General features: G+C 36.7%; 2 protein-coding genes across 2 annotated transcripts in view; both read right to left on the reverse strand.

Annotated features, from left to right (window-relative positions):
* LOC311303879 (protocadherin gamma-A11-like) overlaps positions 1-3,369 on the reverse strand; it is a gene marked incomplete at its 5' end in the record, with an annotated part of 224,513 nt that extends 221,144 nt beyond the window's left edge. Inside the window, one exon of the mRNA XM_084430621.1 lies at positions 964-3,369. Coding sequence (XP_084286747.1) covers positions 964-3,339 — 2,376 coding nt within the window. The remainder of the gene's footprint in view (positions 1-963) is intronic.
* Positions 3,370-5,229: 1,860 nt separating this feature from the next.
* Positions 5,230-8,038, reverse strand: LOC311304147 (protocadherin beta-15-like; the record flags this gene model as incomplete). Its single annotated transcript, XM_084431006.1, has 2 exons — positions 5,369-8,038; positions 5,230-5,238 (listed from the first exon to the last, which is right to left on the reverse strand). Exons 1-2 carry the CDS (start codon positions 7,775-7,777, stop codon positions 5,230-5,232), a joined length of 2,418 nt encoding a protein of 805 aa, XP_084287132.1. The 5' UTR covers positions 7,778-8,038.
* Between the last annotated feature and the right edge of the window lie 8,085 nt (positions 8,039-16,123).

The raw sequence follows: 16,123 nt of genomic DNA on the forward strand, positions 1-16,123 counted from the left end.
ACTTAAAACTGCATCTCAAAACTGGGTGCAAAATAAAGCACTTTAATTAACCGCATGATCTTTCAAAATACAGTCAATTAAAATGCAAATACAGAGTTAGCATAAAAAGGCTATAAAAAAAAAAAAAAACATTTCCTTTCACTTTAATCCTCCCTTATCGGTCTTATGCTACTCTGAACAATGCCTGAACTTCGTATTTTGAGCACTTCTTGCGTTGTTTTTGCCTCTTCACGATGACTCGCTTAATTTAGTCCTAAATTGTAAGTCGCTTTGGACAAAAGCGTCTGCTAAATGACTAAATGTAAAATGTAAAAACTGTAAATGAAAAATACTTTTATACAAGATTTCGTCAGTACTTAAAGACACTTATGTCCGCATCAAGTCACAATCACAATACAAAAAAGTAACAAAAAGTTCACATGTAAAGCACAACGCAAATGACTGAAACTTGATCATGGTGAATACGCTATTGGTGATACCACAACATAAGGCGACATGCTCCGCAACAATATCAGTGGCTCAAGACGCAATCCATCGGCTCCTCACAAGTTTTAGTGGCACATGCCAATGACAACCGGATGTGGATGTGCCGCTAAGCACAGCGGCATGTGGCTTGGCTTCTGTGCATAAGATGCCATGTCACTTAATATAAATATCGCCTCTCCATAATATTAATAATGATATCCATAATAAACGAAAAATTACTCACATGGATGTTCTTTGCAGCTGACAACTTTTTTTTTTTAATACAAAATATTAACATAAAAAAAATTAAATGAATGCACTTTTCAGATTTCAAATATATTTTTAGTCATGTTCATGTGTTTAATATAAGGCACTTTAATGAGTCAAGTGTTCTTGTTGTCAGTGAAAGAACTACATTTTAAATACAAAACGACATTTATTATGGAAGAACAGACAATAAAATGTTAAATAAATAAATAAATATATACTTAGTCCTACCTGAAACGAGTCGCTCATTTCCGCATCAAGTCCTTCAAGATCATCCACAGCGGACAGAGTCTTTTTCAGAGTCAGGTCAGCAGTCAGTGTGCCCTCATTATAAGATCTGACGAACTTGAAGTCACTAGTGCGCGAGCCCGTGGTCAGGTACGCGTCATAATTGTAAGTGCTGCGGAGAGTTCCCGCGCCCTCCACCTCTGCGTAATTTGGAGGGAGATAGGCGCTGGGAATGGCTACAGCTCCATCAAACAACAGTCTGGGCTTTCTCCTGCGACAAAACCTCACGGCCAGGATGATGATGATGAAGGTCAGGAAGAAAGTGGAAACGGACACCAGCGCGATGATCAAATAAAACGTCAGTTTGGAGCTGCTCTCGTCATGAGACATGTCTTTCAGTTCTGGAACTTCAGCCAAGTTATCTGATATGAGTAAATACAAGGCGCACGTGGCTGAGAGAGAGGGCTGTCCGTTATCTCTCACGGACACAATAAGGTTCTGTTTCATGCTGTCAGGTTCAGAAATGTCCCGCTGCGTCCTGATCTCCCCGCTGTGGACACCGATAGTGAAAAGTCCCGGATCAGTCGCTTTAATAATGTGATACGAGAGCCACGCGTTCTGTCCAGAATCCGCGTCCACGGCGATCACCTTGGAGACCAGGGAGCGCGCCTGCGCAGCTTTGGGAACCATCTCGGTCATGAAGGAGTTTCCTTCCGGAGAGGGGTATAATATCTGAGGGGAGTTGTCATTCTCATCCGATATGAAGACACTCACGGTCACGTTGCTGCTCAGAGGAGGAGAACCGTTGTCTCTGGCTAACACGAGCACTTTGAAACTCTTCAGCTGTTCGTAATCAAACGACCTCACGGCATGAATGACCCCGGTGTCTCCGTTAATGGATAGAAAGGAGGACACCGGTGCGCCATTGACATCAGAGGACAACAGAGAATAAACTACAGTGCCATTCTGTCTCCAGTCCGGGTCTGTAGCTGATACTGAACAAATAGAGGAGCCCGGTTTGTTATTTTCTTGCACATGAGCTCTGTAATTCTGCTCCTCAAATACAGGTGGATTATCATTCACGTCAGCTACAGTCAAGTGAATATTCTTAGTGGAAGATAAAGGCGGAGAGCCCTCATCAGTAGCAGTGATTGTAATATTATAATCAGAGAGCAGCTCGCGGTCTAATTCACCTGTGGTCACCAGAGAATAGTAATTTTTGATTGAAGGAACGAGTTTAAATGGGACGTTTTGCTGAATAGAGCAGCGCACCCGTCCGTTATTCTCAGAGTCTCTGTCCTGCACATTAATGATGCCAACCTCTGTACCGGGTAACGCGTTCTCGGGAATGGGAATTTTAACAGATTTAGTCATTATCGTAGGGGCGTTATCATTGACATCAATAACATCTATTAATACAGTACAATGACTCGCTAACCCTTGACCATCTTTGGCTTGAATTGGCAGCTCAATTAAATTATCCTCCTCATAATCAATGAGTCCTGTTAGTTGAATCTCTCCAGACAACGAATTGACAGAAAATATTTTCATAAGGTGTTCAGATAAATGACCAAATTCATAAGTCACTTCTCCATTTTGTCCCTCGTCAGCATCAGTAGCGCTCACTGTCACCACTACAGTATCTACAGGAGAATTTTCAGGCAGACTGACTTTATAGACGGCCTGACTAAAGACTGGAGCATTATCATTAGCATCCAGCACAGTGACGTGTATGGCTACAGTCCCTGATCTCGGTGGAGTCCCGCCGTCTACCGCAGTGAGAATTAAAGTCACCTCTTTCTGCTGCTCACGATCCAACTCTTTATTAAGAACGAGCTCGCCATATTTTCTTCCATTTGCACGCGTTAATACATTAAGAAGAAAGTGTTCATTGTTTTGAAGTGTATATGTCTGCACTGAATTCATACCAATATCCGCATCGTTTGCCTCATCTAATAAATAACGAGATCCTTTGACCGCTGATTCCTGTATTTCGAATTTGATTACACTTTGTTTGAACTGTGGTGAATTATCATTAATATCCTCAATACTGAGAATGAATTGATGTAGTTCTAATGGATTTTCTAACACGAGCTCTTGCTTAATAACACACGAAGCTTTCTTTCCACAAATCTCTTCTCTGTCGATTCTCTCCGCTACGGTCAGTTCTCCAGTATTCAGAGTAATGTCACAGTATCGTTTTCTGTTACCTTCAGTATCAGTACGAGCTTCTCGACTTGATAGTTTGATCACATCGAGTCCGAGATCCTTTGCTATATTTCCAATCACAGATCCGCGTTTCATCTCTTCCGGGAAAGAATAGCTCACGTCTCCATAAGCGGTGTGCGCCATCAGCACGAAGAACAAAAGGCCAAACATCTCAGCAGCACCGCAGAACGTTTAAAACGCATAAAAAAAATGAAATTCATGAACACAACAATATACATGTAAAGGAAAACAAATGCAAATCTAAATATAGCAATGTAGACAGAATTACAGTATATGTTGTAGTCTCCGTCGATGATTTTCTATAATGAGACGAGCTTGAAGCCCTGTGTATGACATCAGAAGCAGGGTGGAGAGATGTGTACTGAAGACACACATGGTTTTGCTAGTGAACAGCGACACTGTGAGTTACAACAAGAAACTGCATGATATTTACATATCTCTGACAGGATTAAGTGGTTGGGGATTTAGGAGCAAAAAACAAAACAAAACCAAGAATAAATGCCGATCAGCACAATGGACAGCAACAGTAAAACCTGCTCTATGCTATTTATATTCCAACTTAAATGGCATTTAAAAATCCCTGACATTGGAATTTAATTTCCTTTATAAACCAGATTTTACATAGCCTTAGGGACACATCGATGAGAAAAAAACGCCAAAAGACATAAAACGGCTAAATTGTATCATAGATTCAATTTACAAACATCCGCATTCATATTAGCACACTAAGGGATATTATAAAAAACGATAAAATGATTAGTCAACAGAAAGAATCAGTTTTCAGATTCATGTCAACAACAGATAGGCTAACTGTAAGCTCTTTGAAAAAAAAAAAAAAAAATAGCTAGTGACGAAAAAAGATTGAAAATACCAATACGTAACACGACTTGTGAAACGTTATACTTTACTTAGAATTGATCATATATGACCAGGAAAATTTTAAATAAAATAAGACTAGTTTATATTTAAGACTTTGAACCTCACAAATGCTCGTCTAAAAGGACTTGAATGATCCACATGAACTTGCTATTTTAAAGAGTCTGTTATCAATAAAAGCATTCAATTAAATTGCAAATAAACATTTAATCTGTAAACCCAGTCCGTAAATATTTATCTAAAGAAAGTATGCGTTAGTTTGAGTCACTCATATCCGCAATAAGTCCTTCATGAACACAAATTTGACCAATTTATAAAGAATACGCATGTACAAGACAATGCAAACTATTGAATCTTGTTGTTCATATCAATATATTAAGACAAAAAGGTAATGTAACCGCTCAATATCAACAGTTGTCTACAGCGAACTGTGTTGTCAGTTCTATGACATCATGAACAGAGTGGAGAGAAACAATGCGAATGCCAACGGTTGCACTTGAGAACAGCAACACAGAGTTCAAATATGAAACTCTTAAATATCTTAGAATAAATGGCAAATCTTGGATATAAATGTATTTTTTTATTTATTTTTTATTTTTTTGCTTTTGAAATAACTTCACAATATCAAATGCCCGGGAAAACCAAACATTCTCAAAATATTTAAAAGAGAACAAGCTCGATTTTCAAGAGCATCTATTCCCAAAACACGACTGTTTACAATCAGACACAGTATAAATGGCAAAACTCCCTCAGCGAGAGACACTGCCTGTACAGCACCATGGACAGCGAATAGAAATATGCCATTTCTACTGTAACGTGAACTGAGTGAAAACAACAACATCAACATTGTTTTATAAAGCATTTCACATACCAGACAACACGAAAGGAAATCAAAAAGTAAAGAAAAATATAGATAAACCAATTACAATGACACATCACGACTCACGAGTATATTTTAATCCACTTAAATAACCTCATTTGATAATTAACATTTATAAAATCCCGTTTTAAACCAATTATTTCTGGAAGAATGTATCTAACAAGCAATATGCATTGGTATTGGTCTGCGTGTACACGCTGTGGGTCTATATTATTATTATTATTATTATTATTATTATTATTATTTATTTATTTATTTATTTATTTATTTATTTATTTTATTTTTTAAAAAGCCTGTTTAATCATGACACAGTTAACAACTGATTATATTTAAGGAAAATGCAAGAGAGTCTTTTGCCAAAGAAGGCAGTCTTTAAAACCAAAACATTAAATAGTTAAAAAACAAAAACTTTGTTAGTCCTACCTGAAACGAGTCGCTCATTTCCGCATCAAGTCCTTCAAGATCATCCACAGCGGACTGAGTCTTTTTCAGAGTGAGGTCAGCAGTCAGTGTGCCCTCATTATAAGATCTGATGAACTTGAAGTCACTAGTGCGCGAGCCCGTGGTCAGGTACGCGTCATAATTGTAAGTGCTGCGGAGAGTTCCCGCGCCCTCCACCTCTGCGTAATTTGGAGGGAGATAGGCGCTGGGAATGGCTACAGCTCCATCAAACAACAGTCTGGGCTTTCTCCTGCGACAAAACCTCACGGCCAGGATGATGATGATGAAGGTCAGGAAGAAAGTGGAAACGGACACCAGCGCGATGATCAAATAAAACGTCAGTTTGGAGCTGCTCTCGTCATGAGACATGTCTTTCAGTTCTGGAACTTCAGCCAAGTTATCTGATATGAGTAAATACATCGCGCACGTGGCTGAGAGAGAGGGCTGTCCGTTATCTCTCACGGACACAATAAGGTTCTGTTTCATGCTGTCAGGTTCAGAAATGTCCCGCTGCGTCCTGATCTCCCCGCTGTGGACACCGATAGTGAAAAGTCCCGGATCAGTCGCTTTAATAATGTGATACGAGAGCCACGCGTTCTGTCCAGAATCCGCGTCCACGGCGATCACCTTGGAGACCAGGGAGCCCGCCTGCGCAGCTTTGGGAACCATCTCGGTCATGAAGGAGTTTCCTTCCGGAGAGGGGTATAATATCTGAGGGGAGTTGTCATTCTCATCCGATATGAAGACACTCACGGTCACGTTACTGCTCAGAGGAGGAGAACCGTTGTCTCTGGCTAACACGAGCACTTTAAAACTCTTCATCTGTTCGTAATCAAACGACCTCACGGCATGAATGACCCCGGTGTCTCCGTTAATGGATAGAAAGGAGGACACCGGTGCGCCATTGACATCAGAGGACAACAGAGAATAAACTACAGTGCCATTCTGTCTCCAGTCCGGGTCTGTAGCTGATACTGAACAAATAGAGGAGCCCGGTTTGTTATTTTCTTGCACATGTGCTCTGTAATTCTGCTCCTCAAATACAGGTGGATTATCATTCACGTCAGCTACAGTCAAGTGAATATTCTTAGAGGAAGATAAAGGCGGAGAGCCCTCATCAGTAGCAGTGATTGTAATATTATAATCAGAGAGCAGCTCGCGGTCTAATTCACCTGTGGTCACCAGAGAATAGTAGTTTTTGATTGAAGGAACGAGTTTAAATGGGACGTTTTGCTGAATGGAGCAGCGCACCTGTCCGTTATTCTCAGAGTCTCTGTCCTGAACATTAATGATGCCAACCTCTGTACCGGGTAACGCGTTCTCGGGAATAAATATTTTGACAGATTTAGTCATTATTGAAGGGGCGTTATCATTGACATCAGTAATATATATTAATACAGTGGATCGACCTGCTAACCCTTGGCCATCTTTAGCTTGAATCGGTAGTTCAATTGAACTCTCCTCCTCATAATCTAAGATGCCTGTCAGTTTAAGCTCACCAGACACTGCATCGAGAAAAAATATTTCCAAAAAACTTTCTGATAAATGACCGAATTCATACGTCACTTCTCCATTTTGTCCCTCATCAGCATCAGTAGCGCTCACTGTCACCACTACAGTATCTACAGGAGAATTTTCAGGCAGACTGACTTTATAGACGGCCTGACTAAAGACTGGAGCATTATCATTAGCATCCAGCACAGTGACGTGTATGGCTACAGTCCCTGATCTCGGTGGAGTCCCGCCGTCTACCGCAGTAAGAATTAAAGTCACCTCTTTCTGCTGCTCACGATCCAACTCTTTATTAAGAACGAGCTCGCCATATTTTCCTCCATTTACACCAGTAAGGACACTTAGGAGAAAATAGTCATTGTTTTCCAATGTATATGACTGCACTGAATTCATACCAATATCCGAATCGTGGGCCTCGTCTAATAAATAACGAGATCCTTTGACCGCTGATTCCTGTATTTCGAATTTGATTACACTTTGTTTGAACTGTGGTGAATTGTCATTGATGTCCTGAATATTAAAAATAAATCGATAAAGCTCTAAAGGGTTTTCCAGCACTAGCTCCTGTTTAATAACGCACGAAGCTTTTCTTCCACAAATCTCTTCTCTGTCGATTCTCTCCGCTACGGTCAGATCTCCAGTATTCAGATTAATGTCACAGTATCGTTTTCTGTTACCTTCAGTATCAATTCGTGCATCACGACTTGACAGACTCTTCACATCGAGCCCGAGATCCTTTGCTATATTTCCAATCACAGATCCGCGTTTCATCTCCTCCGGGAAAGAATAGCTCACGTCTCCATAAGCGGTGTGCGCCATCTGCACGAAGAACAAAAGGCCAAACATCTCAGCAGCAACACTGATGCCTCTGAAATCCATATGGGGAAAGAAAAAAAAAAATAAAACAAAATGAGATAGTAATAATAATAAAGATTAGGCAGACAGTCAATGTCAACGATGTTTGCTTTCGATGTGAGCTGTAAGCCCTGAACAATGACATCAGGAACAGGGTGGAGTAAAGTAAAATATGACATAAAATGATTTTACTGGTAAACAGCGACACTGTGAGTTAAACTGAGAAACTGCACAACCTTCACAACTTAGCATGAACCTTGGCTTAACAGGATTGTTTTCCATTAAATTATCTAATATCAAGGACCCTCCGCAACTCGCAACTTTGTATTGTGCAGCAGAACGTTATTTTATAATGTAGACTTAAACAACAACGGGGTATACAGAGCCCATTCTCGTCACGTGGGCAGGGACGTGCACAGACATTTTGAGGGGCAGGGGCTCAAGTGAAATAAAGGGCACTTCTCATAATTAGGTTTTTTTTTTTTTTTTTTTTTTACAAAAAAAGTATATATATATATATTAACGCAACTCTGACTTCCTTTTAAAAAAAATAATTTAAAAAGTTTATTCATTTTACCTTCTACATCTTCTTTAGATGTCTACAAAATAATCAGTTCACACAGAAACCATGGTCTCCTTAGTATTCACTAGGTTTATAGAGCAGCAAAGGAAACCATTCCACAATGTGCATGTTTTGAAAACATTTTCTATGCTACTAGTTTCAAGTATATATTTAGAATAACCTAAATAACTGTATCAAGCAGAGGGGCGTGTTTTACTAATAATTTGTTTATTTTTGCACAAGGCACTACATCATTTTAATTATTTTGGTGTTATCAGAATACCACTTTAAAATCAACACAAATATTCACTCTAAACTGAAGAGGGCTGTTGCTGCTATTTTGTTACAGATAGCAAAATCTGCTAATTTATTAATTACTCATAAATAAAAAGTTAATTTATAAATATTGTTATTTTTAATGTTTAATGTTAACTTATTTCTACTCAGTTTTATTTATTAATGTACCAGATGCAGTTACTCAGATTTACTACATTTTTTAGAGTGTATCCTCCATCTGTTTGCATCTGTAGATTTCTTCTAAATTCACCAATTTAGATTTCTAAATTTCAGGGGTAAAGACTCTTGATGTAAGTCATTAACTGGGGACGTTCTGTATGCAAATTAGGCGTCAACTAGTTAAAATGCGAACATTTGCATCTAATTGACAGGGCAATGCAGGTAAATAGGATAAACAAAATAACTAAAGGATATCACCTGGTGGTGATATATGCTTTTTTTATTACTAACTCATTTTATTACATGGCTTGGTTGAATTCCAATGTAGAATGCGGTGTGTTATTTCTTGATAACAGACCGCTGTGCGGAGTATAACAGACCGTTGCCATGAAAAACAGAGCGTTGCTATGGACTCACAGGATTCTAACCGTAGAGACGGAGCGTACTATTTTCTTTAGCGGAAGCAATACAATCGGGTTTAAATAAAATAAAAAACTCCCTTTTAAATCAATATTTTGTGTCAAATTAATTATTTATTTGGTAGGTAGCCATGTAATAAGCGAGATAATGTATAGCGATGATCCCTTACACATTAGCTAGTCTAGTAGCTCATGAGGCATGCATGCTAGCAAAACACAGGTTAACTATATTTGTCTTTGGCTAATCAGCAGTAAATTCGAGCCTCGACCAGTGCCTGTTCAGTTCATCGCCAGCGCCACTCACCTCACCTCAGCACAAGCCAAGAAAAACACTGCTGGGAGGGGGGCTACCTGGAGTTATACCTGGGTACTGCGGTGCCCTGGGGGTATATGTTAGAGCTGCAGAATTATAAGAAAGCAAAAACATAAACACCAGAGGGGTATTTAGTCTTCAAATAAAATAAAGTATTTTTCCAAGTCTTGTGGTTAAGTGAAACATATCAACGTGAAATTTAAAAACCTTAACTTATTCAATATAACAACGTCATCAAGGAGAGGAATACAAACCTTTTACACCTGGTAGCACAAATAACTGTTACATTTGCATACATTTCGCTAAACTCAAGGTGAGACGAGAGAGGGCCTTTCCCTCGATATGGATGACTACTTAAATCTGAAACATGAGACAGAAATGCAAACTTTTAGAGAATGAGTAACTGTCGATGTTTTTTTTCTATAACAAGGCAAGGTGGAATCCCTGCAAATGACATACTGAATATGCTGGAGGAAAGTTTTGAAAACAGCAACACATCTGTGACTGGATGAGGAAAATGACTTTCACTTAATAACTTTACAACATGAACAACCAGCCGCAAAGTGACAGCAGAAAACGCAGCAGAACACATATATCAACAAGCCAGACTCACTGTGCAGCACCATGGACAGCGACACGCAAAGGATCGTTCACCCAAAAATGAAAATTAGCCCATGATTTATTCACCTTCAAGTCATCCTGTATATGACATTCTTCTTTCAGACGAATTCGTTCCTGTTTTAACAAGGGCCATTTCACTGTATTTTGCAGTATTTTGATAAAAAAAAAAAAAAAAAAAAATGCATAAGCTATGTTTCAACACTGGCCATGTAGTACTCCTGAAAAAGGATATAAATAATGAAAGAAGGAAAGTGCATTAATGCATTTTTTTTTCACAACAACTTGTGTTACAGAAACATAAAATGAAAGTGCATCTTTACATCTACTCTTCTTTATATGTACTCTTTCACAACAAACGGCAGTATACAAACATGCCAAAGTCATGAACATTTAAATACTTTCACTAATTCTGTAACAATTCAGTACAATAAAATTAAGACATTAATTTGAATTAAGATTTAAACATATTTACTTAGATTAATAATAGTCCATATCATCTTTCATGGCTGAAGATAAAAATAAATAAATTAAAAAAAACGTTACAACCGTCAAATCCAGTTAACTATTATAAAAGGGAACTCAGTTTATTATTGTAAGGACCATATAGATTATTACAATTACAATTACAATTATTTATTATATCAGTTTAAAACAACATACTGTATATCTAACATATAAACACTATAATTCTTTAATCCACATGGCATGGCCGTATTTAAATAATGATGAACGAAATGACATATATGGAAATTTAAAATAGAAAAAGTAGATCATATTTCGTTAACTTGTAAACGGGTACAAACATCACATTTTTCAGTATATCACATATCCCTATTGTTTGACTGCTGAACAGACGAGTAGATGGAGCAGCGCAGCGGCGCGCAGTGAGTCAGGTTGGAATTACATTTTCCTCTCCCAGCGTCTCATCTGAAATATTGCACCCTACAGCATGTCAGACGTAGAGCGGGGCTAAACATTTATGTTCCTCATTATTAATTGCAATTATGTTTTTATTTTATTTTTTTATTGCAGAACATATGGGTATTAGGCTATATAGCTACTATATTCTGCAAACATCAGATGCTTGTCTCCTCCCAACTAGCCTACTTCAAAATATAAATAAAATCGTTAATATCCAACATAAAATTTATTAATATTAACCAATTATAAATTAAAATGTGTCTAGGGTGTTTTCATACAAAATACTTCCGCAAAAGCACCTGCCTCCTCGGTTTAAACGCCTGAAAGCTTCCTCCTTTCTCTCCATGCTCATCCTTCATGATGGAGAACTTCTATCGATTTTCTGTTCACTGGCTGTAAAGAAATAGTGAGGACGCATCAGTCAGAGTATTAAAAAGCACTGAACACACCTGAGACGTCAATACATCTGAAATTTCCCAAGTGAAACAAAAGTAGGCTATACTTTATTGTATTTGAAATATATTCCGTTTTTCAATAGTACATTGCAAATATACTGACACATTTTTACTATCTTTAAATATATTCAAAGTATATTAGCCTCATGCTTTGACATTTTTCACAATACAACTTTTAACACACTTTAAAATAATTGTAGGCTACTTTTGTATATTTTCGAAAAATATATTTTTTAAAGTGTATTTATTTGCACTTAATATGTTTTAGGTATATTTTTAACTGTGTGCTGAAAATGATCATTGTAACAATGCACTGAAAGTATACTTTTAAAATACATTATAGTATACAATAGTATATTGTACAAAGTATAGCTAAGTAATATTTATTTATTAATGTGCATTTGTTATTGAAGACAAAGTTTGCAATTTGTAGTATTTGGAATAAGGCCAAAGCTGAGCAAATACTTTTTACTTAAATATAATACACTTATGGTATATTGCTTGTATGTTTCGAAGACACTCGTAATGAATTTTTAATGTACTTATAACACAAATAAAGTACACTTTAGTATCACTAATCAAGCATGTAATTAGTCCCGACTCCCTACACTGGCATATACTTAAAGTATATGTATACTCGAAGTTGTTCCAATTTAGCACACAAAAGTACACTAAATACACTTAAAGTTATGCTTTACTACAATTTAATTACAACTAAAATATACTAAGTACAAAATTAGTTGTTACAAAATAGCACACTTCAAGTTAACTAATCATTAACACACTTGAAGTATACTGAATTAGTCTGGCTGTAAGTATACTCAGCAAATTTATTTTTACCAGGGTTCTCAATTTTATATGATCATTTCTATAAATTAAACTTGACTACTTCTAATTATTATTTTAGCACTGTGCCGTTTATAGAAAATCGTGTAAATGCTCATGCTTCAAATTTGAGAGTTCAAAACAAAGCTATAAAACAAGCATTTCTTCATTCTCAATTCACAAACCTCAAACACTGTGAAATGCTTACAGGCGGTGGCGCAGTTGAGTCGTGCAAACAGCTGTGAGCAAACTCAGTATCTCCGTATTTGACTTGGTTCAACCTTAGTCCATCAGATATGAGAAGTTAGTTATGAATAAGGATCATAAAAACAAAAGGCTCTGAAGGCTGAGACTATGTCATCAACCATGGTGTTTTCCTGAACAGCTAACAGCATATTTTCATAGACATCTGGTCATGCTGTTGATGCAGAGTTGCAGAGACTATTTATTTTTATTCTAAAGTTGTACCAGAAAAATTGGTTTTAAACCTTGATTTTATTCTGTATGATTTAATATACATAAATCGACATTTGGTGAATCTAAACCATGTTTTAAAGTTTCCATGGCTCAGCTTTCTCTGTTTAATCTTACTCTTATTTATTAATAAGAAGAAATCAAATGCAACTATTTAATGTCAAAGTTTTTTTTTTTTTTTTTAACTACCCCTTTCATTTATGTACCATGGATTCCTGTAGTTTGAATCTTCATTATTTGCTTATAAAATTATTAAAGCTTACAACACCTCAAAAGCAGTTTAAAATCAAATCATCTGACACGAAAGCTGTTACAACCTTTAGTTTGTGATCATTTCGGTATCAGTTTAAAAATATAAAATTATTATTTGACATTTTTCATGTCATATAAATGTATGTGAATCTTATCGTTACTGCTCAGAAACCTACGTTACGTTTTAAAAATCAACAAAAGGCATTGATTGAAGACAATTTTAAGTAAACATTTTAAATGCTGTATTTTTACTTTTCATTTTTCACATTTCAACACCTATTTCCCCATCAATGGTTTCTCAGTTTTATATTCAGCATACACTGCATACATAGTGCATCTTATAATCTTTACGAACACACTTAGCAAACAAGCGTCTGAACCTGACATTAAGCTATGGTGGTTATGGATGAGTTTAGCTTTAGCATGAGCAAAATAGTGCTCAAAAAGCTGCAACCAATGTTTTTATGTTTACACATTATTTCTTACTCATGACCTTTACTTCCCACAAACACACTGACACAGCCCTCCTGATGTAACTCAGTGATTGAGAGAGCACTTCAGCGTGAATCTTCTTCTTTATTCTTCTCCCCATGGTGGATGGCAGTTTGTGCAAGAGTTTCATCTCTGATTTATGGCAACCGTTCATTTAGTCGTCACTGTGTCTTTGATTTGCAAGTGCGTAGTCTCTGCAGGATACTGTATGTGTGCTGAGTCATTCAGGCTAAAAGAGCAGAACAGAGAAAACACAAAAACACTCACCTCAGCTCACATTCCCCCGATGAACTGTAATAGACAGGCATCCCATGGGCCTCGCTGTTACTGTACAAACTGTGTCTCCTGTGGGATCCATGGAGCACAAAATCCAGGAAACATCACTCCAGAAAGCAGATGTGAACCAGTTATTGTTTGATGTTAAATTAAATGAATACTGTACACTTTGGTCCAAGAGTCCAAGACCACATTTACATCTGGAAATAAATTAGTTGAAATACCCTGAAACTAAATAATTGAGATTTCTAGATCACTGAAATGCAAATCTGTGAGATTGACCATGCACTCTTTTGATCATCAACAGTTGTCATTAAAGTAAATACATTCTGAAATTCAGGTAGGCCTACACTTTTTTTTCTGTTCAACATGTCAAGCTGTTTATAATATGTGATGTCAAATAAACTGCATTCAATTTCAAAACATTCAATCCAAAATAAAAGGATTTTCATTAGTTGGTCCTGTCTGAATGCAGGGCCTGTTTGTTTGGACGTTCATGTTGTATTTCAGGTTCCTGTTTCCTGTATCTAGTTTTGTAGTACCTTTGTAGTCCTTTTGTTTCATTGGTTCCCTACAACATTGATTGTATCCAGGTGTGTCTTGTTACTTTGCTATCTTGTTAGCTTGTCTGTATATATAGTCCTGATACTTTATTAAATCCTCTGCATTTGGTTCTACCTCTCCCTCATTTCTGAGTTAATCTGCATGACAATAACTATATATATATATAATTTATATATACTATATATATCTATCATTTATTTATTTATTCATGATATTTTGAGATTAATGCCAGCCTCTATGGTCCTTACAATCTAGCAGAAAGAAAATGTTATATATTGTATCCTTCTGTTTCTCTGTCAGTATGTTTGCATCTTCTTTTTCTGAATTTCTGTTTCAAATATATTTCGTTATAATCATTAATGCTGTATTTGTGACTTACTTTGCTGTAACGCAACTACTGCCTTTGGCCATCACTATCTCATTATAATATTGTTTGTTTGTTTCTCACCACAGCATAAATTAGAGGAAATTTAAAACACAAACTAGTCATGACCCATAAAGAAATGCTCCTGGGTGTGGTAAACAGCTCCCATGAGAACATCTCCAGTTTAATAAGGTTAAATGGGTGGGGTCTCTAGAACTCTATGAAGTTAGGAGACTGTAGCACAATCTGATCCCATACCTTCCCCAAATTGTTACCTTTGTATCTGTCCAGGCATTAAATTCTGAATTGAACTGTTGCCATGGAGATCTGTTCCATCATTGTAGTAACCATAGAAACAGCCTCCAAAGATCAAATAAAAAGAGAGGGTGCTGAGAAAGAAATGTATACATTTTTCTCTAGAGCTGAACTCTTGAACCTTATAACACAGACACACACTCGCTCTCTTTCTTTGATGTTAGATTAAAGAGGATTTTGAAGATGGAACAGCCGAACTAACTTCATCCAAGATGTCACATGTTGGAAGTAGCATAAAATCAAAGAGTGAAGACAAGCAATGCATGAGTGTTGCACCCGTCTTGAACGTGACCTTCCGTTAACCTCTCCGAAGTGCTGAAAACAGTTACATCATTAGCATGAACAGCAGACACTGCTGGAGAGAGCGTGATTTCAGAGCAAGATGTCTGTATTAGTAAATCTCTCAGTGAATTAATAATCATGATTATTACTGCCATCAAATAGGCAGATGAGCAAAGAGAAGTGTGGCGAATCTGAACCTTCACACGCACAGTCACACTTGTCTAGATTGTTGACTGGGTTGTCTGTTTGTCAAAGCTAATATAGATGAAATGTGTGTCTGTGGTGTCTAAACTAGTCTTAAATACTGCATCATAAAATCTATCTATCTATCTATCTATCTTTTCAGTAAAAATAGTTTTTTTATCTATCTATCTATCTATCTATCCTTCTATCTATCAGTAAAACTAGATTTTGTTATCTATCTATCTATCTATCTATCTATCTATCTATCTATCTATCTATCTATCTATCTATCTATCTATCTATCTATCTATCTATCTATCTATATTTTCAGTAAAACTAGATTTTGTTTTGTACACCAAAGCTACTTATTTTTGGCTGCTGACAGACAGTGAACAGAATATCAACATAAATAAATGTTTTCTGATTAAAGCATATCATCCAAAATCCTTTTAACAACAGACTCACAGACACAGAAACACTGACAATATTCACATTCTTAAGAAAGAAAAGTTTATTTATTTTGTGATTTATAAACAAAACACATGACCACTTTTCCATCATAATGAAAAAAATATATATAAAGAGAAAATGAAAGA

The sequence above is a fragment of the Rutilus rutilus genome (assembly GCF_951802725.1).
Source record: "Rutilus rutilus genome assembly, chromosome: 14".
Classification (NCBI taxonomy): Eukaryota; Metazoa; Chordata; class Actinopteri; order Cypriniformes; family Leuciscidae; genus Rutilus; species Rutilus rutilus.